The following is a 27,121-nucleotide window of genomic DNA, read 5'->3' on the forward strand; positions in this document are numbered from 1 at the left end:
ATCACAACATCAGGAAAGTATGAAATGGAATTCAGGTCCCATTTTAGCTTAGAGGGTACGATATGCTATCGACATGGCTGCAAGGCAGCCAGGGCTGGGAACTAAACATATCAAGATTTACCTACCGGAAGAATAGGTAAAATGATGGAGGGAAGAGTGGTCTTATTGGTTAAGGATGAAATCACAATACATATTAAGAAAGCAGGCAATGTGAATAACATTAAGAAATAGAAAAGGATTTTAAAATGTAATGTGGGTTGTGCTTGGTCCTGCTGATTTAGCTTCAAAATTATAGTTTGTATAATTGCTGAGATTAGAGAAGCAGGCAGCAAAGACAGAATGGTTTTAATGAGGAATCTTAATTTATACATTGGGATTAGCAGATGAGCACGTCAGCAAGGTGAATTTATTCATGGTATCCTTTTTATGTTGTACCTTTTTTTAATGTGATCAACCATCCATGCAGATTGCAACATTATTGCCTTATTTGAATTCATTGAGAACTTATTTTTATATTGCCTTTTAAGATTCTCACTAAAAAGTTCTAATTTTTTTTTATATGGTAGGTTAAAGCTGCTTGTTTTTTTTTAAATAGTACATTGCATGCCTCGTTATAAAGTCTGGACAAAGTGAAGCATTGCAGGTTTTAAGGAAAAGTTTAAAAAAAATCTATATTTACAAGACTGACATTTCCAAGCACGTGAAGCATTGAAAACAATTAGATTAGAAAATGCTCGTCTTTCTATATTAAACCTGAAGAGGAAAAACTTTGATGGAAAACCTTTATTCTTGGGATGCAGGTCTGCATCAGTGTTTGAGATTTGAGAGTGTTCTTTATCTTCCAGTTGTACCTTTTACCATCACCTATAGATGTAGCATCAGCTTCCACATGTATGTTGATGACAGCAACTATTATCTGTCCTCTACCTTCCTTGAACCCTGAGCTGTTTATGTGCTGTCAGTTTACATGTTCACATGCAGTTTTGGATTCATAATTTCTTGCAGCTAAGTTTTGGAAAGACAGAAGCTAATATATTCAGTCACCATTGCATTACTTTCCATTAACATTCTGATTACTGTTGCAGATTATTCACCACCTTCGTGCCTTAAAGAGCTGTTGGACAGCTGACCAATGCCCTTTCCACCACAAAGTTCTTTTTTCATCTTCACGACCACTGCCTGATTCTCTCCCTTCTTGAACCCATGGCCTGCTGAAATCAACATGCATGTTTTTGTCCTGTAAGCTTGACTAAGTCAATCCTGTATTGGTCAATAAATTTATGGTAGAATTCAACTTGACCAAAGCTCTGCTTATCACCCATGCTGCACCAAGCTCTCTCTTATTTTACAGCATCATTGTTACTGGTTTGCATTGCTTCTTATTACCCCACCTGCTCCCTTTGTTACTGCATCCTCAAACTCATTCCATTTCTCTTTAGCTTTGACTTGGCTATTTACGTTATGTGTCTGCTGTACCTTTGTTGGTCATGAGCAGTGTAGAAGAGGTTTCAGAAAAGATCTTGCAAAATTTGAGTGGATGTTATGAGGTTGCTTTGTTTCAAGGTCCCGTGTATTTTATCCCTTCTCCAACTAATGTAAGTTGAATGCATTTAAATTGCATAGTTCATTTTCATGTACTGTAATTATCTTTTGCAGGTTTCTACACATTACATTGTGTTCCAATACTATGATGCTGTCCTAAGGCCCTGTATCCAGGCTTGTGAAGTTCTACACTGTTGTCATTGTCTGCTCATGCATTATCTATTGCACTTGGCGTTCTAACATTTTGTGGATCTGATCTGATTTCCCAACTCGAAGTCATGGGTGGAGCTGTGAGTGCTGGTGAAGACAATGATGATTTAATTGACAACTTAAAAGAAGCCCAGTACATTCGTACAGAAAGAGTGGAGCGAGCCTTTAGGGCCATCGATCGTGCAGATTATTATTTGGAGGGATTTAGGGAAAATGCTTATAAGGACCTGGCTTGGAAGCATGGAAACATACATCTGTCAGCACCTTGTATCTACTCTGAAGTCATGGAAGCACTGAAACTTCAACCAGGATTGTCTTTCCTGAACCTTGGCAGTGGAACTGGCTATTTGAGCACAATGGTGGGCTTAATTTTAGGTAATTCAATTTTATGCTTTTCAGGTTGCATTTTTAAAATTTTAAATTCAAAGCTTACATGGTAAAGAATTACCCAGAGATATTGCAATGGTAAGCAATAATTTATTGCAAAATCTGCTAAAATATGTCACTCAGTTTACTAATGTTGGTTAGTTTGTCTTTAAAGGCCTGAAATTCCATGTTATAGTCTGCCAGAGCACTAGGCCTCCTATTTACCTAAAGTCAAAGGATTTGACCATGTCCCAGTCCACACCTCTTAATTGCAGGTGTAGTGGTAGTCATCTTCAGGTGGAAGGGGTCTGTATTTTTTTTCCTTTTCTTTAACATTGCTGTAAAGGGAAAAGGAGACAATAAAGCACCAATAGAACATTATATTTTCCTTTGGCATTCTTGGGACTTCCCTACAGCTCAGTTGGGAACATGGGTGACCTGTTGTGTATTGGCTGCAATTTGCATGAAGTACAAGTACACTACCTTCTTCCAACCTTGAAATTGTGCTCCCAAAGCACTCCATTGGAATTCTGGGGGTAGTGCATTTTACGCAAATACAAATTTTAAGCACTCAAAAGATCTTTTGCTTGAAAGAGAAGTTATGGGAATTTTGAAGTGAATCTGAAGAAACACTTCTTCAACATGATTGACCACTTGTTCCTATATGAATCAGGCTCTGAGGGAGATCATTCCGATATAAATTAGAAGGCTTTCTTTCAGAAAATACTATTTTATGCTATGTCTGAGCAATTTTAAGAGTAGTTATATGGTTCATCTAGCATTTTTGGGAGGAATTGATAACCTTGGATCTGTGTTTCCCAAAGTTTTCCATCAGTGTTTCCTTGTTTCACATCTGGATGTTGTAGGCTACTTAATCAAGATTAATTGCCATGATTAGACACCAACTACTATTATTGTATCATCTGACTACTGAGGTGATAGAAGGGCTTTTTTCAGGACACATAATTTGTGTAAAAGTTGTGCAACAATCTACAAGTATTCAGTGTATAGAAAACTGAGTTCATGCACTTTGTATGTTTCATATTACTCAACCTATATGTGGATGGTCCTACACAGCATTTATAGATATATTAAGGTGAAGGTATAGGTGAACATGAAATAATAATAAACTTACTAATCAGCTAATGAATTAAAGCTGAGCAGAATTTTTTCTCCCCTTCACATACAATTCAGGTGTTGGTTTTAACATGTCTTTCCAACATGTCTTTTTTCACAAGCTGGTGCAGAAACTAAGCTGAATGTTTTCTGCACTGTAACCCCTCTATGGTTCTATTTTGCCCTTGAATGGAGTGGTTTGCTTGGCCATTTCAAAGGGCAGTTAAGAGTCAACGACATTATAGCTCTGGAGTCGCATGTAGGTGAGGCATTGAAGGATGGCAGATTTTGTTCTCTAAAAGACATTAGTGAGACCCTATATTTTTAAAACAAACAGTGATGTCATTACTGAGACTAGCTTTAAATTCAAGATTTAAAAAAATTACTTCATATTCCATCCATGTCCCCAGAGCATTAGACTGAGCCCCTGTGTTACTAGTCCAGTGATGTTGCTGCTATGCCACTGTCTTCCCCCTGTAATTACTGATCTGAGAAGTCCACCTTGCCGTAACTATCTTGGTCCTTTTTAAGATATTTAATCCCAGCAGCGGAAAGAACGTTGGCGACTATGTAAAAATAACATTGAAATAAAAGCAGAAAATGCTGGGACTACTCAGCAAGTTGAGCAGCATCTGTTGCTTTTGTGAGAATAACATTCTCCTAGATAAAAGGTATAGAGTTTCATTTCGCTCATCTGGGATTCTGACTGTTGAATATATTTTAATCATAGTTTGGACAATCAGATGCTGGGCCTACTATTCTGTAATTTATTCCACTTTATGGCACAAGAAGTCCATTATTCAAAAGTATTATCTTCGGCATAAAATTAATAATATTTTGAAATGGGAAGTTGCAAAATGTATGAAGATGGCAGCATAATAGTAATAATTAGTCATTAACAGGACCAGCAATGCCGAAGGTCTTATATTGTCATGATATTTAAAGTACCACAAAATTGTGCATCTGAAACCTAAATTGCTCTCACGTCTTGCATAAAATCTACAATTAGAATCGCTACAGTCCAGAAGGAGGCCATTCGGCCCATTGAGTCTGCACTGACCACAATTCCATCCAGGCCCCATTCCCATAACCCTGCATATTTTTCTTGGTAATCCCCTGACACTAGGGTCAATTTAGCATGCCCAGTCAACCTAATCCACGTGTTTTTGAACAGTGGGAGGAAATCGGAACACCCAGACAAAATCACACAGACATGGGGGGAATATGCAAACTCCACACAACAACTGACCCAAGGCTGGAATTGAAGCTGGGTCCCTGGGGCTGAGAGGCAGCAGCTCTAACTGCTGTGCTACACCTGCCAACAATTTTGCAAGCAAGAAGCAGGAATGGGCCTTTTAACCTACTCCTGCCAGGGAAGTTGCACTTCTGATTAATGAAAACATCACAACTGTACTGAGGGGGGACATACCTGAGGGTTCGTCCACTGAGTCTGTACAGGTTGAACTAAGAAATAAGAAGGGGGAAATCACTTTGATAGGTTGTACTAAAGGCCCCCAAATAGTTGGTAGGAAATTGAGGAACAAATATGTAAGGAGATTACAGATAGCTCCAAGATGATAAGGTGGTAATAGTAGAGGATTTTAACTTTTCCAACATTTGACTGGAACAGCCATAGCATTAGAGGCTTGGATGGAGAGGAATTTGTTGTGTATTCAGGAGGAATTTCTCATTCAGTATGTGGATGGCCCGACTAGAAAGGGGACAAAACTTGATCCCCACTTGGGAAATAAGGAAGAGCAGGTGACCGAAGTGTTAGTGAGGGATCCCTTTAGTTTTAAGATAGCTATGGAGAACGATAGGTAAGACCCAAAAATTAAAATTCTAAACTGGGGCAAGGCCAATTTTGATGGTATCAGGCAGGAACTGTCAGATGTTAATTGGGGGAGTCTGTGGGAAGGCAAAGAGATGTCTTTTACGTGGGATGCTTTCAAAAGAGTGTTAATCAGGGTAAGCACATTCCTCTTACAGTGAAGGGCAAGGCTGGCAGAAGTAGGGAACCCTGGTTGACTTGGGATATTGAGGCCTTGATCAAGAAAAAGGAGGCACATGACATGCATATGCAACTGGGATCAAGTGGATCCCTTGAAGAGTACAGACGGTGTAGGAGTAGAGTTGAGAGAAATCGGGAGGGTAAAAAGAGGACACAAGATTGTTTAGGCAGATCAAGCAAAGGAGAATCTGAACAGCTTCTACAATACATAAAGGGCAAAAGAGCAACAAGGGAGAGAGTAGGGCCTCTAAAGGATCAACAAGATCTTCTATGTGTGGATCTACAAGAGATGGCTGAGATTCTGAATGAATATTTCTCATCAGTATTCGCTGTTGAGAAAAGCATGGATGTTAGGGAATTTGGGGAAATAAATAGAGATGTCTTGAGGAGTGTATTAAACCTTTCTGACGATTTGAGGAACTTCTAGTGTTTAATACTTTTATGGTTGACTTAATATTGCTCGAAAGACACAACCGTTTCTTTCTGAGCCAGCTGCATTTGTTGACCATGCTTTTACCATGCTTGAGGAGAGGAGGAGGTTTTGGAAATCTGAAAGCACATCAAGGTAGATAAATCCCTGGGACCTGAAGAAGTGTATCCCAGGACATTGTGGGAGGCTAGGGAGGAAATTGTGAGTCCCCTAGCATAGATATTTGAATAATCGGTAGTCATAGATGAGATTGAGGGTGGCAAATGTTGTGCCTTTGTTTAAGAAGGGCTGCAGGGAAAAGCCTGGGAATACTGGCTGGTGAGCCTCACATCTGTAGTGGGTAAGTCGTTAGGTATTTTGAGAGATAAGATCAACAGGCATTTGGAGATGCAAGAACTGATTATTGTCAGTCAGCATGGATTTCTGAGTGGGAAGCCATCTCACAAACTTGATTGAGTTTTTTTTTGAAGGGGTAACCAAGAGGGTAGATAAAGGTAATGCAGTTGATGTTGTCTACATGGACTTTAGCAAGGTCTTTGATAAGGTACCGCATGGTAGATTGTTGCATAAGGTTAAATCTCACGGGATCCAGGATGAGGTATCTAAATGGATACTAAATTGGTTTATTGCCAGAAACCAGAGGTAATTGTAGAGGGTTGTTTTTCAAACTGGAGGCCTGTGACCAGTGGTGTGCCTAAGGTATCGGTGCTGGTCCACTATTATTTGTCATTTATATTAATGATTTGGATGAGAATTTAGGAGGCATCATTAGTAAATTTGCAGATGACACCAAGATTGGTGGCATAGTGGCCAGTGAAGAAGGTTGTCTCGGATTGCAATGGGATCTTGATCAATTGGGCCAGTGGGCTGATGAATGGCAGATGGAGTTTAATTTAGATAAATGCAAGGTGATGCATTTTGGTGAATCGAACCACTGCAGGACTTGCTCAGTTAATGGTAGGGTGTTGTGAAGAGTTATATAACAGAGATCTAGGGGTACAGGTTCATAGCTCCTTGAAAGTGGAGTCACAGGTGGACAGAGTGGTGAAGAAGGCATTCGGCATGCTTGGTTTCATTGGTCAGAACAGGAGTTGGGACGTGTTATTGAAGTTGTAGAAGACATTGGTAAGGCCACACTTGGAATACAGTGTACAGTTCTGGTCAACCTGTTATAGAAAGGATATTATTAAACTAGAAAGAGTGCAGAAAAGATTTATTCAGATGCTACCGGGATTTGACGGTTTGAGTTATACAGAGAGGCTGGATAGATGGGACTTTTTTCTCTGGAGCATAGGAGGCTTAGGGGTGATCTTATAGAGCTCTATAAAACAATGAGGGGCATAGCTCAACTAGATCATCAGTATCTTTTCCCAAAGATAGGGGAGTCTAAAACTAGAGGGCATAGTTTAAGGTGAGAAGGGAGAAATACAAAAGGGTCAGGAGGGGCATTTTTTCACACAGATGGTGAGTGTCTAGAACAAACTGCCGGAGCTAGTAGTAGAGGCGAGTACAATTTTATCTCTTTGAAAAGTGTTTAGACAGTTACATGGGTAAGATGGGTATAGAGGGATATGGGTGAAACGTAGGCAATTGGGACTAGCTTTGGAGTTTTTAAAAAAAAAGGGCGGCATGGACAAGTTGGGCCAAAGGGCCTGTTTCCATGCTGCATACTTTTACCACTAGCCCCTCAAGTCTGCTCCATCATTAAATAAAATCGTAGCTGATCTGATAGTAACTTTAATCTATTACCCCCTTGCTTACCAACAATCTATCTATTCTGGCTGGAAAATATTCAAAGGTTCTGCTTTTACAATCTTTTCAGGAAAAGAATTCCGAAGACTCACGACGCTCAGTGAAAAAATTTCACCTTGTCTCCATTTTATATGTGAATGTACTATTGCCAAGTTTGCAGATAGTGCAAAATAGGTAGGAAGGCAAGTGGTGAGGATGACAGAGTCTACAGAAGAATATAGACAGGTTAAGAGAGTGGGCAAAAAACTTAGCAAATGGAATATAATGTAAGAAAATGTGAAATTATGCACTTTGGTCAGAAGAACAAAGGAGCTTGAATATTAAATTGGAGAAAGACTGCCTAAAGCTGCAGCACAGAGGAATTTAGGGGTGGGGGGATGGAGCCTCCGTGCATAAATCACAAAAAGCTAGCATCCAAGTTCAACAGGTAATTGGGAACGCAAACAGAATGTTGATGTTTATTTCAAAGGGAATAGAGTATCAAAATAGATCATTCTTGCTAAAATTATGCAAGCTATTAACCTTCTGTAGCAACCTTTTGTGAGGCACCTTATCAAATGCCTTTTTGAAATCTGAAAACACCACATCCACCGGTTCCCCCCTGTCTACCGCACTAGTCACATCCTCATAGAAATCCAATAAATTCATCAAACACGACTTCTCCTTAACAAATCAGTGCTGCGTCTGCTCGATCAAACCATTCTTTTCTACATGCCTTGCTATTTCTTTGATGACGGATTCTAGCATTTTTCCAACTACAGACATTAAACTAACTGGCCTATAATTCCCTGCCTTTTGTCCGCTACCTTTTTTAAACAGTGGCGTAACATTAGCCATTTTCCAATCTTCTGGTACTTCCCCGGAGTCCAGCGAATTTTGATAAATAATTACTAAGGCACTATCACCTCTGCCATTTCTTTCAGAACCCTGGGATGCATTCCATCCGGTCCTGGGGACTTGTCCACCTTCAGTCCCATTAGTCTATCAAGCACTACCTCTCTAGTGATAGTAATCGCATTCACGCCCTCAACTCCTACCATCCTTCTATCTTTAATATCCAGCAAACTATTCGTGTCCTCCTCCGTGAAGACCGAGCCAAAAAACTTATTTAAAGCCTCAGCCATTTCCTCATCTCCCACTGCTAAATCACCCCTCTCATCCTCCAAGGGTCCAACATTCACTCTAGCCAGCCTCCTCTTTATATATTTATAAAAACTTTTACTGTCATTTTTTATATTTAGTGCTTGTTTAGCTTCATACTCTATCTTTCCTTTCTTTATCACCTTCTTAGTCATTCTTTGGGAAAGATTTAAAAATCAACAATCTTCTAATCACTTCTAATCATCTATTTTTAGCTACTCTGAATGCATCAGCTTTTAATTTAATACTTTCCTTTTTTTTTGATAACCACGGCTGGTTATCCCTTGTCCTACAGTCCTTCACCATCGGAATATATTTCTGCTGAGTACCGAAAAAGATCTCCTTAAAAATCCTCCACTGTTCCTCAGCCGTCCTACCAACCAATCTGCGCCCCCAATCTACATTCGCCAATTCTGCTCTCATCCTATCATACTCCCCTCTGTTCAAACAGAGGACACAGGTTCAGGACCCTACTTTCTCATCCTCCATCTGCATCAGAAATTCAACCATACTATGATCACTCGTCCCAAGAGGATCCCTCACAAGAAGTTCCCTAATTCTACCTGCCTTGTTACACAACACCAGATCTAAGATAGCTCGCTCCCTCGTAGGTTCCATCATATACTGTTCAAGGAAACTATCCTGACAGCATTCCAAGAACTCTTCCTCAAGCCCACTGCATCCGACTTGGGTCATCCAATCAATATGCAGATTAAAATGCCCCATAATTATCGCCGTTCCATTTCTGCACACAATTATTTGCTTGTTTATAGCCCGCCCCACCTCAAAGTTATTATTTGGGAGCCTGTAGACCACACCCCCAGTGTCTTCCTCCCCTTACTATTCCTTATCTCCACCCACAGCGATTCCATGTTTGGAATCTTTGGAGCCTATATCTTCCCTTACTACTGCCCTGATATTATCCTTAATTAACAGAGCTACCCCACCCCCTTTTTCCTCCTGTCTATCCTTCCTAAACACCTGATACCCCTGGACATTCAGCTCCCAGTCCCTGTCACCTTGCAACCACGTTTCTGTAAGGTGTTAGCGTGGATAGACGATTGGCTGTCTAAAAGGAAGCAGAGAGTTGATATCAGTGGGTGCTATTCTGGTTGGCGGTTGGTGACTAGTGGAGTGCCGCAGGGATCGGTGCTGGGGCCTCAACTATTTACCATTTGTATAGATGATCTGGAGGAGGGGGCTGAGTGTAGGGTGACAAAATTTGCTGATGACGCAAATTGCGTGGAGAGTGTGGAAAGTCTGCAGAGAGATCTGGATAGGCTGAGCGAGTGGGCGAGGACCTGGTAGATGGAGTATAATGTTAGCAAGTGTGAGGTTATCCACTTTGGCAGGAATAATAGTAGGAGGGATTGTTATTTAAAAGGTGAAAAGTTGCAGCATGCCACGGTGCAGAGGGACCTGGGAGTCCTTGAGCACGAGTCGCAAAAACCCAGTCTGCAGGTGCAGCAGGTGATCAGGAAGGCAAATGGAATATTGGCCTTTATAGCGAGGGGGATAGAATATAAAAGTAGGGAGGTCTTGCTGCAACTGTACACGGCACTGGTGAGGCCGCAGCTGGAGTACTGTATGCAGTTTTGGTTGCCGCACTTGCGGGAGGATATATTGGCCTTGGAGGCTGATACCGGAGATGAGGGGGTTGGCCTACGAAGAGAGACTAAATAGACTGGGTCTGTACTCGTTGGAGTTTAGAAGGATGAGGGGGGATCTTAGAGTCGTATAAGATAATGAAGGAGATGGATAGGGTAGAGGTAGAGAGATTCTTCCTGCTTAGAAAGGATAGCAGGACTAGAGGACACAGCCTCAAGATAAAGTGGGGGGGAGGCTGCAGTTTAGATCAGAATTGAGAAGGAACTTCTTCACTCAAAGGGTGGTGAATCTCTGGAATTCTCTGCCCGTTGAAGTGGTGGAGGCTAACTCGCTAAATATATTTAAGTCACAGGTAGATAGGTTTCTGATAGACAGGGGAATTAAGGGTTATGGGAAGAAAGCAGGAAAGCGGAACTGATCCACTTCAGATCAGCCAGGATCTTATTGAATGGCGGGGCAAGCTCGAAGGGCTGGATGGCCTACTCCTGCTCCTATTTCTTATGTTCTTTTTGGTTAGACCACACCTTGGAATTGCTTTGGTCCTCTTTACCAAAAGAAAAAATATACTGGCATTGGAGGTAGTCCAGGAAAGGCCTGTACTCATTGGAGCTTAGAATGAGAGGTGACCTTATTAAGACATGCAGGAATCTCAAGGGGCTTAACAGGCTAGATGTTGGGAGGTTGCTTCACCTTATGGGAGAGTTTAGGACCAGAAGGCATAATCTCAGGATAAGGGGTCACCCATTTAAGACTGAGATGAGGTGAAATTTCTCCAAGCGTTGTGAATCTGTGGAATTATTTACCGCAAAGAGCTATAGAGGCTGGGTTGTTAAGTAAATCCAAGGCTAAGATGAACAGATTTTTAATCAGTAAGGAATCCAGCGTTATAAGGAATAGGTGGGAAAGTGGAGAGTTACATCAGATCAGTCATGATCCCATTTGATAGAAGAGAATGACTAATTCTGGCTGAATGCCTAACTTCTGCTCCTATGTGATATGGTCTTGTGGGTCAATCAAGTCACATTTTAATCTTCTAAACTTCAGTGGATACAAGCCTGGCTCATCCAGTGTTTCCTCATAAGACAACCCATCTATTCCAGGTCGTAGTTTGGTAAACCTCTGAACTGCTACCAATGAATTTACATCTTTTGTTAAATAAGATGGACCAAATTGTATTCCAAAGGTGATCTTTCTTGTGCCTTGCACAACTGAAGCATAATCCACCCTGGCTTTTCTATTCAATTCTCTTCACAATAAATTATAACATTCTATTAGCTTTTCTATAGCTGCACCAATATACTAGCTTTTTGTGATTCACACACTAGGACACCAGAACCCTCTGCACCTCAGAATTCTGCAGTCTCTCACTATATAGATAATTTTTTTTATTCTTCTTGCCAAAATGGACAATTTCACATTTTCCCATATTATACTCCATTTGCCAGATCTTTGCCCACTCTCTTAGAGAGTAGGCAAAGCTGTGTTATCTCCCCTTCACAACATACTTTCCTACCTATCTGTGTCTTTAGCATATTTGGCAACCATCCCTTCAATCCCTTTATTCAGGTCATTTATATAAATTACAAACATTTCAGCTATCAGCATTGATCCTGAGAAACTCAACTCATTACATTTTGCCAACTTGAAAAGTACCCATCTATACATACTCCCTGCTTCCTGTAAGATAGCCAACCTTCTATCCATAAGTTACTCCCATAACATGAGCTGTTATTTTCTGCAATAACTTGTAATATAGCACTTCATCAATTATCTGGAAATCTAACTACAATACATCCACTAGTTCTCTTTTATCCACAGCAGTTTGCAATCACAGAATTCCAATATGTTGTTTAAACATGATTTCTCTTGCACAAAGCCATGTTGATTCTGTTTGATTACCTTAAAGTTACCCAAGTGTTCTGATCTAACTTCTTTAATAATAGCTTCTAGCATTTTCCCTACGATGGATATTAGGCCAACTGGCCTTTAACCGCACATTCTGTCTCTTTTTGAATAATAGAGTTAAATTTGATATATTTTAATCCAATGGGAGCTACCCCATATAGGAGTTTGGAAAATTAAAACCAAGTTTAATCCTGTTTTAATGAGGTGTTCAAAATTGAAGATCATTACTAAGACTACCCACTTTCATCTTGCTCAGGTGGTTGAACTTCACCGCACCTCAGCTTATTACTGCTGAAATCTTCTTGGCCTTCATTTTGCTTAGACTTAACTATTCCAGTGTTCTTCTGGCTGGCCTCCCATGTTGTATCCTCTAAACTTGAGGTCACTCAGAACTCTGCCTGTGTCCTGTTTCCCTTTTGCTCCTGTGACTGCTGACCTACATTGGCTCCTGAGTAAGCAATGTCTTGTTTTTAAAACTCTCACCCTTGTTTTCAAATCTCTGCATGGCATTGCCCCACCCTCTATGTAACACTTCTTAACGCCACAACATTCCAAGGTATCTGAACTGCTCTAGTGTTGTGCATTCCGAAATCTACTTGTTCTACCATTGGTGACCATGCCTATAGTTGCATTGACCCAAATTCTGGAAAAGCCTTCCTGCACCCCTCTCCCTTGTTTTCTGGCTCTCCATTTTTAATACCCTCATTAAAACATACCTCTCTGATCTAGCTTTTGGTCATCCTTATGTAGCTTGATGCCAAGTTATGGTTTGTAATGCCTCAGTGGACCACTTTGAAATGATTCTATATTAATGGTGCTATATAAATTCTTGACCAAAAAAAAACTTTTTAATAGCTTTAGTGTATCAAAGTTTGTTTTGTATTGAGGTTTATAATAAATAAGTGCAGATAATAAAAAAAAATTCAGACTTCTTTCTCCTTGTGGGCTGGACCTATTCTGTTTGGTTCCCAAGTGCTATTGCTTCAAACATTCAGTCATTTGCTCAATCATTGGATAAGCTCTGTTTTGCTTCTCCTTTTGATATTGAAATTTGTATTTTGAATAAACTAGAACAAAATACACAGACCCATGCAGGATGTATTTCTTCAAAGAATGCGGTCTGTAACTGAAAACATTTATTGCATGATTGATTGTTTGCAATTTATATAAATGACCTCAGTGAAGGATTGAAGGGATGGCTGCCAAATTTGCAGGTTGAGGTGGCAAAATCACTTCAAAATAGGCGTATGTAACAAAAACCTTGCACTGTTTTAAAATAAGATTGATTGAAACAAATGTTCATTATGCAGTTGTCCCATTAAGTTTTTCTTCTGATCTTCGAAGTAAGCCTCTTTTAAAGAAATTACTTAACCACAAATGTGTGAATGTAATGTCCCTGTATTTGCTGATGATTTTGAAACCTGTGTGGTAGGTTTATGCCATGAATTTTGCATTCTGTGATTTTTTTTTTGTTACAAGTTTACCAATGTTTGATTATCGGGTTAATCAAGCTGTTTATTGAAGATTTTTGAGAGTGGCAAATGTTTTAATTTGCATGAAAGATTGTTGGATGTTGTATTTTTCAGAACAAAACTAATATTTAACTTTTTTATTTGTGAATTGTTTCTGGCACGTGCAGAACAAAACTGGGTGTTTAGGACTACTGCCAGGCTTGACCCTCTGCTAATTTATGTTGCTATTTTCTTGCCTTCCTCTTGCCTTCCCTCACTAAACAAATCCCAGCAATTCTGTATTTTCTTTTAGTTGTGCCCATTGATATAGCTTTACCTGATCAGTTGCACGGATGTTGATGGAGCCATATCTATAGTACTGATTCTGTGATTTTGTTTTTTAAGCACAACAGATATTGACCTTCCAGTTTACTGTTATCTTTCCTTGGGCCTTCCATCTTTATTAAAGTTATGAGGAGGAGGACAAGCAGGGACAACTAAGGAATTGTTTTCAAATTCTTCCATGGCCTTGCCCCATCCTCTTTGGTTAACCCTTCAGTTCCACAACCCTATGAGATGTCTGCGCTCCTCAAATTTTATGCATTCCAAACTAAAGATGTCTAATGTGTCACATGGAACCATCACTGGACCTTAAATCTGCCACCAGCCTCTATTAGATGATCTGTAGAAAAGTGGCAGTAAATGTTAGTATAGTACTTTGTGTATGTTTCATTCAGTACACAGTTTTTAGGTAGCTTTGGGTGACATTTGTGACAGTGGTCAATTTGTATTGCCCTTTTTCCTCAATCAGCACAGGTCTTCTTTCAGTTTGACTATGAACTATATGTTCCAAGACAGTAATACAGTATTTTAGACTCTCTAATTTTCCCATGCCCATTTAGCTAGCAAAGCAGCCAGCGTATGAAGTCAGGAACATAAATGCATATGAGTGCAATAAAAATGCTCTCACAATAAATTAATGACTTTTTAATAAAGTACCCAGCTAACTACTGTGGCATGGGTTACCCTCTATATCAGTGGCTTCTGATGGCACTATAAAATCCAAGAATGTTCATGATATCACTGCCTGCCTTCTCAACCTTGCTCCTCACCTGAGGTATAGTGACCCTCAGGTTAAAATCGCCACAACTCAACTCCCATCTCAAAGGGAAAGCAGCCTTTGGTCATCTGGAACAATTTTACCCAGATTGTGACAATATAAAATATCAGTATTCTGAAGACATAGTTCAGAGCGCTTGGTTAAATTGGTGGGAGTTCTCTAGTACGTCCAGTAATAGACCATAGAACCCTCCAGTGCAGAAAGAGGCCATATGGCCCATCGAGTCTGCACCGAACACAATCCCACCCAGGCCCTACCCCCATATCCCTACATATTATACCCACTAATCCCTTTAACCTACACATCCCTGGATACTAAGGGGCAATTTCTTAGCATGGCCAATCAACCTAACCTGCACATCTTTGGACTGTGGGAGGAAACCGGAGTACCCGGAGGAAATCCACGCAGACACGAGGAGAATGTGCAAACTCCACACAGACAGTGATCCGAGCTGGGAATCGAACCCAGGACTCTGGAGCTGTGAAGCAGCAGTGCTAACCACTGTGGTACTGTACCGTCCAATGATCTTCCACATCACGGTTGCCTGCTTTATATTACCCAATGTCATTTATAACTCCAAAGCATTTATACATGGAAGCAAAAGCAGTTGTGTTCAACATATTTGATGACTTGGGATTGATGGTTAAACAGCAGCAACTCACTAGGGGCAACATTGGCTGAATCTAATTCAAGACCTTCATGATAAAAGTCTCAACACAACAACGTGTTCTAGAGCAGTTCCAGTGGGCGTACTGTGCTAAAAGCATTCTACATTTGGTCCTTTTAATCAATCGAGCAAATGTGATCAATGAAAGTTGTACTATATTACAATGAACATACTGGATTATTTATTGTTCCACATTACATACCCTTGCCTACCAGGTGGCCTTTAATGCCCACATTTTGGCTTTTCATCCGTTGTTGTAGTAAGCTTGGAAGTGAAAGGTTGAACTATTGCTGTAGAGGTGAGCCTCATCTTAAAGCAGTTAAAACCCAAAAGGACCAACTGTTAACTGTAGCTCCCAAAAGCTCAACCTGATGCTTTTTTTTTATTTGCAGTTGGTTGGTGGTGAGAAGGGCACTCCCGTCAGATCCTTTTATGCACACTCGATGTCTCAACATCACCGCACACTGCCCTCGAAGTGGCTGCGGGGCTGATGAGACGGTCGCACACCTCCTTGTGAAATGTGCCTTTGTAAAGAAGGTCTGGAGTGAGATGCAGTGGTATTTGTCGAGGTTCGTCCCAAGCAGCTCGGTGATGCAGGACTCTGTGCTCTACGGGCTGTTTCCAGGGACGCACGCCGAGACAAATATCAACTGCTGCCGGAAGGTCATCAACTTGGTGAAACTTGCTGATCTTCCAGTTGAAAGAACTGTCCTCGACCGAGTGTTGCAGACTGGCACATTCCAATGTCCGGGACTACGTGCTGAGGACGCGCTGAAGCTTGGGGCAGCTGCTGCAAAGGCACAATGGGGAAAGGCCACACTATAAGGCCTTTTAACGGAGGCAGACCGAGGGCCCAGGAACTGCAGAATACCTTTGACCTGCATAACTGTGTGCCAATCTGAGAAATAATGGCACACAGTAATTTTTGAGGCATGTATATAGTTTTAAGTTTTGAAATGTCATGACTGTAATTTGTATAGAACTGTAAGTTTTAATTCTGCACTGTTTGCAATTCATAGACATGTAGATTTGAGCGACCTGGAGAGAACAGATGGAGGGAAAGAACTCTTCCTATTGGTAGAAGGACAGTGAACAAGAAATAAGAAATAGGAGCAGAAGTAGGCCATCTGGCCCTTCGAGCCCGCCCCGCCACTCAACAAGATAATTGGCAAAAGAAATATTGGAGGCATGAGAAATTTCGCACAGCGAGTAGTTGGGATGTGGAATGAATGCTTGTGTGATGGAGGCAGGTTCAGTCAATGCGTTTTGGAGGGAATTGGAGAATGTGTAGGGCTACCAGGAGAAAGCATCAAGTGGCACTAGGCAAATTGTTCCTTTTGGAAAGCCAGCCAAATGGCGTCCTCCTGTGCTGTAACCATTCTGTCATTCCACAAAATACTAGAGAAACAAAAGTAGTTTTAATTCAACAATATTTCAGTGCAGACACCCCTGTTCTTTCAGCCATCTTCTGCCTTCAATGAGTTTACTTTGTATAATCAAATAGTCAATCCTGTCAGCGCAAACAGCCAATGTAAGTATAGTGATTTCTAAAATTGGCAATCATTAAAAATAAATTGCTCCCATTCACCAGTATTGCTCAGAATTAAATAGAAAGTATAGCACACAATGCTTGAATATACCGGTGATTATGCCCACACAAACTTCCTACTACATGTTGTCTTCAGGCTCCTATCAGAACAACCACTTTCTTCTCTCGTGTGTTTATACATCTTCCTCTTGCAATGCATCTTTGCTATTTACCTCAACTACCCTTTGGGCAAACTTCTTTTTACCTACCCGTCCAAACCTTTTCACAATTTTTAAAGACACTTTAGGTCACCCCTCAACCTTTCAGAGGAAAAAAACCCAACCTATTTAATCTCGCTGGGGTCTTGGAGGCGAACTCGCTGGGGTCTTTTAAAAGACTTCTGGATGAGTATATGGGGTTTAATGAGATTGAGGGTTATAGATAGGTCTGTAGGTTGGTAGGTGATGATGTGATCGGCGCAACTTGTGGGCCGAAGGGCCTGTTTGTGCTGTAGTGTTCTATGTTCTATGTTCTATGTTCCTGATGGTTATAATCTCTCAGCTGTGTTCAATAGTTAGGAATAGATATAATCTGTCAGTACTTTTGCATCTAGTTAAAGGTTTCCAATAAAACTAGCCTAGCCAGTTCTTGCACACAAACAATCAAAAGGTTATTTTAACCACTCTACAATTCAAGTCAAACTTCCTATATTTAAACAACTTGTTTTTGCAAATTGATTAAATTCCATTTTTGTGGGATGTCTGGCTTGCTTGATTGTTCAATAGCTTGCTACGGACGTGTGGGTGTCCCATGTTTGCTGAGAGCTGGGAAATAATACTTAAGTGGTCCTTCTGTAAACATTGTCTCTTCCATGTGGGAGGCAGTTGGAAGGAATGTTAATATAGGAAAGCTTAATGCATATAGTTATTTAACCAAAAACCATCAGTGCAAAACAGCTATTTGATACAAGGATCATTTTCTCTAGGGCTAAAAAGATGAGTCTTGCTTATTCATATTGCTGCTCTGATATTTTTGTGTGACTTAGTGCCAAGTTACTGTGGCCCATCCATTCATTTGTGGGGCTTTGTAAGTAGTTAGAGCTGCTGGTACTAGTATTTGCTGAGAGGTAAGCATACTTGAACAGTAGCATTTGCTTCTGCCCAGAATACTAGCAGCACTTGTGGTGACAGGCTCAATCAGTTTTTTTTCTCTCATTCCAGCATTGCTGGAGATATTTCAGGTACTTTGGAAGGATGGACAAACAGAAAGCAAAAAGATTGACTTTTCTCAGCTTTATGTGGTGACTGGAATGAGGTTGAAGTTTTTTCTTGGGCATAGCGATCTCTTGCTTGAGACTAAGTAGGTGTGCCTCTGTTTCTTGTGTTTTTTGTTAAATCATGTGAAGAGGTAACTTGAAGCACAAATTAACATTGGGTCCCTAAATTAAGGTGCAGCTGCAATAGTGTATTGTTTGGTATAGTTGCATAGCTGTAAAAAAAAACAAGCTATCAAGGCTTTTTCCTTTGAATAAGGTAGAAAACAATGCATGTGGTTTCCAGGGTAACTATTAGATCTGTGGGAGTGTCTGGCCAGTAAGCAGTTTATTTTTGCCATAGTGCAATCAGAAGCTGCTTGAAGTGACTTTGGTCTGTCCATCACTTCTTTCAAGTACTTCAAGTTTACAGACTTGGGTTACATGCAGACAATTAATTTCTATTGCGACTGAGCATATAGCTCAAAGTTGGCTGTTGCATTTCCTTATAGTATGATCATTACTTCCATTGCTAGTCATTTGCTGGCATATGCAGAAGTTGTGCAATGCACCATACAAATTCAACCTTTCTCACCTTTTTTGTTGGCACTGAAGACATTGGCACTAACAAGTATGAACTCATTTTTATTCAGAAATAATGGCCCATAACTTCTGAGCTCTGGTAGCAGGGATACCCTAATGATGTGCCCCCCAGCCCCCAATTCTGCACCCCACATGTAAGGATTGCACAGCAGTTTTCCAGGAAGTTCAGACTTCAGTTGGGCAGTTGCTCTCAAATGGAAACTATTGCAGACTTCAGATTGTTCTGACTATCTTACAGTAATAATTGCCCAGTGAAAGTTAGAAGAGTTAAAACCACTAACTCCTGGGCAACAATACTATTAATTCCCAACCCTCTGCTGGCTACCCTCCCTGCTGACTCCTGTCACTTACCTTGCACACTTACCATTTAAAAGTTGCTGGGCCGTTAGCTGTCATAAGGCAGATATGTTTAGTTCCTTACATTTGACCCTTCTGCCCTCGATACGAGACCTTGGGAATTGCTGCACTGACCCTTTCTCACCTGGCCTAGGGTGTGTCTTTATTTTATGCTAAGTAACTAGGAATGAAGTGGCAATCTAACTGTGATTGCCACTCCATGCAAGTTACAGTCCAAAAATAAATTAATTGCTGCCCATTTTAGGATACTTTTCACAAACGTAATTGCAGCCACAGAACAGATTGTACTCTTTGATAAATGTCACTAGGTATTTCAACTGTAATTGCACTCCAGTCGTAATTTAGGAAGCAGTCATAAAAGGACCAATCAAAGATAATGTGCAGAAACAAAAATAAAATAATTTGAATGACTGGAATATGTGGATTTTCTTTTTCCTGTTTTTTCCTCGTGACCACAATTTCTTCTCACTATCTTCGCCTGACCGTTTGCACCGCCCGCCGCCCCCAACATCCCCATAACAGGCTATTGTTGTCCAGTGATAGTAACCCTTGTAAATATTTGGTGCTACCTACATTAGAAGTATTTAATATTCTACAAGTTGGGATAAGTGTTTATACTAACTTTGCCTAAGGCTTTTAACATCCAAAAATATAATAACAAGTTTGCTGTTAATGGGAATGATTGATGTCTTAAATGCCTGCTGGCTGCTTGATACATTTGGCATGGGCTTTAAGTTCGTACTTTGTACGGCAGCTGAGTTGCTCACTATTTTAGGTTTGTTATGCTCATGTCACCCAAACTTGCAAAATGCTTGCTCTTGACGTTTTAAATTCTTGAAGTATTCTCACACACCTCTACAAACAGGTTTAAAGGAGCCCCTTACAGACAAATCAGTACTTCCTTTTATTCATTTTGTGGATGTTATTAGGCCTGCATTTATTGCCTATCTCTAATTGCCCTTGAGAAGGTAGTTATGAGCTGTTTTCTTGAACCGCTGCAATCCACATGGTGTGGGAACACTCACAGTGCAGGACGAAAGTTCTAGGATTTTGACCCATTGACAGTGAGGGAGTGGCAATATAGTTCCAAGTCAGAATGATGCATGACTTAGAGGAGAGCTTACTGATGGTGGTGTTCCAATGCTACGACTGCTCTGTCCTTCCAGGTGGCAGAGTCGTGGTATGGGTGATTCTATTGAAGGAACTTTGGTGAATTGCTGCTGTGTATCTTGTGAATGGTACACACAACTGTCACTGTGGTGGTGGAGTGCATGTGGTCACTTCTGGTTGGTTTCCGATCAGTGGTAACGCACAGGGTGTTGCTAGTGGGGGTTGTTCATGATAATACCATTGAATGTGAAGGAGAGATGGTTAGAGTCTCTCTCGTTGAAGATTGTCATTGCTAGCACTTGCGTGGCCTGACTTTTGTCATTTATCAACCCAAGCCTGAATATTGTCCAGGTCTTGCTGCATATTGATTTGGATTGTTTCAATATCTAAAAAGTCACAAATAGCACAGTACATTATACAGTCATTTGCGAACATTCCCACTTCTGACATTATAGAGGAAGGTTGTTGGTGAAACAGCTGAAGATGGTTGGATCTCGGGCACTACCCTGAGGAAACCCTGCAGTGATGTCCCTGGGCTGAGATGATTGACCTTTAACAGCCATAATCATTTTCCTTTGTGTTAAGTATAACTCCAACCTGTGGAGAGTTCCCGCTCCCTTCTGATTCCTAATGACACCAGTTTTGCTAGAACCCCTTAACTAATGTTAAGGGTAGTTACTTTCACCTCGTCACTTGAGTTCAGTTGTTCTATTTGTTCCTGGACCAAAGCTGTAATGAGGTCAGGAGTTAAGTACCCCTAGTGGAACCCAAACTGAGTGTGAATGAGCAGATTATTGCTGAGTAAATGCCATTTGTTAGCCAATTGACACTTTGCTGATGATCGAGAGCGAACTGATGGGTCGTAATTGCCTGGGTTGGATTTATCCTGCTTTTTGTAGACAGGAAATGCCTGGGCAATTCTCCACATTATCAGGTGGATGCCAGTATTGTAGCTGTACTGGCACAAGTTGACTTGGGGCCTGGCCAACTCTGAAGCTCAAGTCTCCCATGCTGTTGCTGGTATAATGTCAGGCCCCATAGCCTTTGCAGTATCCAGTGCTTTCAGCCATTTCTTGATGTTTTGTGGAGTGAATCAAATTGGTTGAAAATCAGCACCTTCAGGCTCGAAGGACGGAATGACCTACTCCTGCTTTTAGTTTCTATGTGATATTGGGGACCGAGAAGGCTGAGATGGATCATCACTCAGCACTTGTTAAAGATAGCTGCAAATGCTACAGCTTTGTTTTTTTCTACTGATGTGCTGAAGAATCACTAATTGTTTAAATGCTTGCCACTATTCATCACAAGGTGTTGCAGGACTGCAGAGATTAGATCTGATGGTTAATTGTTTGATCACATGTTTATTGCTTGCTCTTTGGCACGCAAGTAGTTCAGTGTTGTAGCTTCACCGGTTGACACCTTTGTAAGTATGCCTGGTATTACTCCTGACCTGCCTTCCTGCGCTCTTAGTTGAATCAGGGTTAATCCCCCATCTGGATGGTAATTGTAGATTGGGGATATGCTGGACAGTAAGGTTATAGATTGTGATTGTATACAATTCTGCTGCTGCTGATGGCCCACAGTGCCTCATAAATGCCCAGTTTTGAGCTGCTAGGTCTGTTTGAAGCTTGGCCCATTTAGCATGAGACTTTCCTTGCCCATGTTTGACCTGATTTCATGGGGCCCAGAGTCAATGTTGCGGACTCACAGAGCAATTTCCTCTGGACTGTATACCACTATGCTGCCACCTCGGTGGGACAGGGTATACCTGGGGATGGTAGTGTCTGGGACATTGTAAGGTATGATCCTGTGAATATGACTGTCAGGCTGTTAATTGACTAGTCTGCAGGACAGGTCTCCCAAATTTGGCAGAAGCCCCCAATGTTAGTAAGAACAACTTGGTCTTTAAGGTTGGGTGCCATTATTGTTTCCAGTGCCAAGTTCAATGCTGGGTGGCTCTTTCATCTTTGACTCTTCTTGGCAGTTTTATAAAACTGAATGGTTTGTTGGCCATTTTAGAGGGCATTTAAGAGTCGACCACATTATTGTGGGTCTGGGGTCACCTATAAACCAGACCAGGTAATGCTGCAGATGTCCTCCTTGCAGGACGTTGATGAACTAGAAGGGTTTTGTGGTCTTTGAGTAGCTTTCATTCCAGGCTCATTAATTGAATTAAATTCCACTGTCTGTCATGGTAGATTTCAAACCTGTATTTCCAGAGCAATAGTCTGAACCCCTGGTTACTAGTTCAATAACATTATTACTATGCTATCCCCTCCCCTTACAAGGCCATGACATTGCCAAGATTCCTCATTTTGTTAAATGAAAACTGACTGTACTTGAAATAGATTATCCAGCATGAATCTTTTGACATTTGCCAGTTGAATAAATGTGATGTGTAATATCCCAAGGATATTATTTCAGTGCACATTGATTCTGTCAACTGATGCATGTCGTTGAACGGATTTTGGCAGGGAATGACATACATAGGGTGTAATTGCTTGCAATAATTTATGGCAGTTTGAGAAACAAAACTTCTGATGATTTAGTTTTTAATTATCTTGGAAGTTACGAGGGAGCCTTGAAGTTATCTCTAGATTTTAAGAAAATCTTTCGGTGTGTTGCAATGGGAAGATGGTGGGCTATCCAACGCTGCTCCGATTGAGTTGGGATCCTGCTGTTGGGAACATTTCTGGGTCCTGACACCACATTGAGCTGAGCTTATTATTCCCTGAACTGGGAAGGCAGTTCACAAAATATGAAGACCTGGACCAGTTCTACCTGAGTAAATTCTGAATTTTGGGTTGGAGGCAAGGTGCTGTGGGGAAAAATTGTATCCTTTGTCTTAGGGCTGCTAGTCACTTTACGCTGATGCTGCAGAAATTTCCTTTCCCTTCCTTGGGGATTCTTCTTCACCTGGTGACTGCAGAAATATAGCCGAGCACTCCCCAAGTATTTAAGTGAACCTGAAATCAGAAGATCAGCCTGTTGCCAATCTGGGAGTAACTCGGCCAGATTTGAGCTTCTTATTGCGTCAGTGCCTGGTTCCAGAGCAATTTTCAAAAAGATGATCAATTAGTGGCAAATGGTGCCTTCACCGTCCAATTTAGGATGATTGGCAGACTGCTAAGATTGGAGGTCTGGTGGAGCCATATTAGAGCATTAGCATCCTAGTTTGCTGCCAGGTGATCACTTCCATTTTTTGGCCAAATTTTGGCCTCAGCGAGTGACCACGCATGTCAATTGAAAAATTCCAGGTGATGTTGGAAGACTGGCCTTAATAGGCTCTTCGACTGTTAGATGGCCTGACTCTTCTCCCCAAAGCAGCCTCTTTTGAAACTGGCCTGGAGATGGGAACATCCTGACAAATCGGCCTGCTGCTCTTTGCCAGATTGATGGTGTGCTCACGTATGATCCTGCCTGTAACTGAATGGGAATTTGGTGCCTACATTCTGGGGCATTAGTGAACCAGTTGGGTTTTCATGGTAATCTGAGAGTTTCACAGCCACCTTTTTTTTTACAGTTACCAAATTTGTATTACTGGAATTTTAAAGCTAAATTCAAATTCTTAACTTGTCATGATGGATTTGAATTTACGTTTTTGAGACCATCAGTCCAGGCCTCTGGATTACTATTCTGGTAGCATCACTGTTAGCATATTGTCTTTGACTTCTGCTTATTTGAGATACTTCAGATGAATATGAGTTGATAATTTTTCTGGAATTTTCTTATTTCCTGGTAAACAATATAGTATTTGGTCTTGGCCTCTAAATCATTAATTGTGGTTTCGGAGGATAATGTCTTTGCAAGCAATCTCCTCCATGACAGGTGGTGATACTAAACCTTATTTTCTGTCTCTCTCTCTCTCTCTCTCTCTCTCTCTCTCTCTCGGTGAAAAACTTATTATTGCCATGTGGACACAAAACAAATGGGAAGGCAGTTCACAAAATATAAAGACCTGGACCTTCTAACTGAGTAAATTCTGAATTTTGGGTTGGAGGCAAGGTGCTGTGGGGAAAAATTGTATCCTTTGTCTTAGGGCTGCTAGTCACTTCACGCTGATGCTGCAGAAATTTCCTTTCCCTTCCTCGGGGATTCTTCTTCACCTGGTGACTGCAGAAATATAGCCGAGCACTCCCCACATATTCAAGTGGACCTGAAATCAGAAGATCAGCCTGTTGCCAATCTGGGAGTAACTTGGCCAGATTTGAAGATTTAGGCCAAAGAGTTTTAAAAACCTGCTGTGGTTAAATTCCATGTCTCAGCCTAATTTGATGCAGCTGCTGAGGATAGGTTTGCCTGGCTTTCTTGCAGCGAGGATAACGGCCAAGTTGCATTCAAACAAATGCACACCATGTGAGTTGTCCTGTAGTGTATGACTAACTGCTACTCTTGAATATATCTTGCAGTTAATTGAAATCTAGGAAACCTTGCCAAGTGTTTTTGAGACTATTTAATAAACTATTCATGTTCAGTCATGTCAGTTTAAACCTTCAGAAAAATAGTAGGTTACACTAGCTGAATACTGTGGCTAGAGCAGATTTTCAGGAAAGAGCTACAGATAAATAAGTTTTTCACAGAATGATAGCTTGGTACGTAGATTCTTTATTGTTCAATAAAGTATATATCTGATTTGCACAAGCTAAAATTGAGTTATAAATAATATGTTCATTTATTCACCCTGGACAGGCACAGAGTCCCAGCAGCTAAAGTAGTTAACTTTTGCTCTTGTTCTTTACTATGGGGAATGTCATCTTATGGAAATTATGAAAAATAACATATCTAGAATAAGATAGAAAAGACCCCAAAACATATGTGAGCACTGTTATAATGTCTGATTTATGTGATTTGCAGTCCCAACGGTTTTTTAAATCTTTCATTGGGTGTGGGCAGTGTTGGTTAGGCCAGCATTTAATGCCTACTCCTAATTCCCTTGAGAATGCTGCAATGAGCTGCATGAATAATTGCAAAACGTGCTGTACGTACACCTACAGTACTGTTAGAGTTACAGGATTGTGATCCAGTGATGATGATGGAAGAAAGATATAATTCCATGTCGGAGTGATGGAGATTACAAGTGGTTGTGTTACCATTAACTGCTGCCCTTAATCTTTGGGGCGGTTGAAGTCATGGTTTTGGAATGTACTGCCAAAGGAGTCCTGATGAGTTGCTGCAATGCATCTTGTAAATAACGCAGACTGCTGCTACTGTACTTTGGTGGCAGAAGGAGTGAATATTTAAGATGGTGGATATAATATCAGGTAGCAATCGGTGGGTTGCTTTGTCATGGATTGTTGAGTAAAGAAATTTTTCCAGTGTTTTATCTGCAAGTAGGTTTCACTGAGACAGTCTTCACAGAGCTTTAAGCTGTTGTGCCAAAACTGAGTATCTTCAAAAGTCCAGCCTATTGTTTGTTTCCTAAAGCTTAAAGGTATGCTAATAATTGAACAGTTGATAAAAGATGGGTGGAGAGCATTTTGCATTGGTACCATTTTCAAGAAAGAACACTATAGCAAAGTTTAAAAATGCCACCCATTGCTACAGTTTCCAGGCATCTAGATCAAGTTCCAATTGCAAGGCAGGTACCTGGAATAATTCTCAAATGTTTACAGTTCATTATTGTCGAGGGTTCATGCGTTGCCTGTGATAATATCATGTCCCTCTGACATTGGACATTTTGGATTTTCTATATAGACCTGATCATCTCCTACTCTATCTAATTAGATGGTGATTTACCTATCTATTAGATAATTCAGCTTTGATATCTATTCTCCAATTGGTAAGGAATGACAGGGTTCCACATTTTATGTCAACTTAAGTGTTAAGTGTTGTGCTTGGATCCAAAATAGTACAGCTGTATTGAATGGTAGGGAATTGTGATGTTATTCATCTAAAGCAGCCAACATAATTAAGGACCCCACGCACCCTGGACATACGTCCTTCCACCACCTTTCGTCGAGAAAAGATACAGTAGTCTTGGGTCACGTACCAACTGACGGAAGAACAGCTTCTTCCCTGCTGCCATCGGACTTTTGAATGGATTTACTTCACAATAAGTTGATCTTTCTCTACACCCTAGCTATGACTCTGCAGTCTCTCCTTCTCTGAATGGTATGCCTTTTCTGTATCGTGTGCAAGAAATGATACTTTTTACTGTATACTAATACATGTGACCATAATAAATCAAATCAGAAAATCTTGTGTACTAAAATCACATGGTTTCCAGGAAGCCAGTTAAGCTAAACTTAACTCCTGTGGTGTGTAGAAGATTTGCATATTATTCAAAAAGAAGAAAGACTGTACCTCTCTTTGAGCATTGCTTTTGTGTTTTTTGTTCCTTCTGTTTTCTTGACATGTGTTTGTTCCTGTTGATTTTTGCTGATTACCAAATAATTATATTTAATTATATTGGGGCCACTAGTCTCCAATAATTCTACTACATTAGGGATGTTATTCTAGTTTATAAAAACCAGGAATGGATGAAATTAGAATTTTAATATTCACTGGAATCTTGTATCATATTTGGTAGGTTTTAATCTGTTGCCATGCCAAGTAGCATTTAAACATGCAAGCTGCATTCTCCCAGCTCTGGGAATCTTCTGACTCTTGAGCGTGGGGTGAGCCTGGCAAGAATCACTACTGGTGCAGTGGCGTGTTGGCTACGTTGGGGCCTTGGAAGCCATTGAAGCCCCACATAGGTGGAGACGTGGTTGGGTAGTGCCTTGGAAGTGGGGCCTGAGTGCGGTGGGACCACCATGCCAGTGATCATTTTTGGGGAGAGGGTGGGGAAACATGCTGCTGCTGATGGGCAGGGAGGTGAGGAGGGGTGATTGTCCCGATTGTCCTTGGTGGGGAGTGAAGGTGTTTCCCAGTGCGCAGAGATGGAAGTATCCTTTCAAAACAGTGCCAGATTGCTTTGTAATGGGCTCACAAAACTAGCACTCATCTCGCCG

At 40.9% G+C, this 27,121-nt stretch overlaps 1 protein-coding gene across 4 annotated transcripts in view; it reads left to right on the forward strand.

Moving 5' to 3' along the window:
• Nucleotides 1-27,121, forward strand: part of pcmtd1 (protein-L-isoaspartate (D-aspartate) O-methyltransferase domain containing 1) — an 81,150-nt gene that overhangs the window by 26,868 nt on the left and 27,161 nt on the right. For all 4 annotated transcript variants that reach the window (XM_080194237.1, XM_080194235.1, XM_080194234.1 and 1 more), the window contains one exon: nt 1,657-2,127. In XM_080194237.1, coding sequence (XP_080050363.1) covers nt 1,821-2,127 — 307 coding nt within the window. In that variant the 5' untranslated portion in view covers nt 1,657-1,820. The remainder of the gene's footprint in view (nt 1-1,656; nt 2,128-27,121) is intronic.

This window comes from Carcharhinus amblyrhynchos, chromosome 8 (genome assembly GCF_965287045.1).
Source record: "Carcharhinus amblyrhynchos chromosome 8, sCarAmb.v2.hapA, whole genome shotgun sequence".
Taxonomy (NCBI): Eukaryota; Metazoa; Chordata; class Chondrichthyes; order Carcharhiniformes; family Carcharhinidae; genus Carcharhinus; species Carcharhinus amblyrhynchos.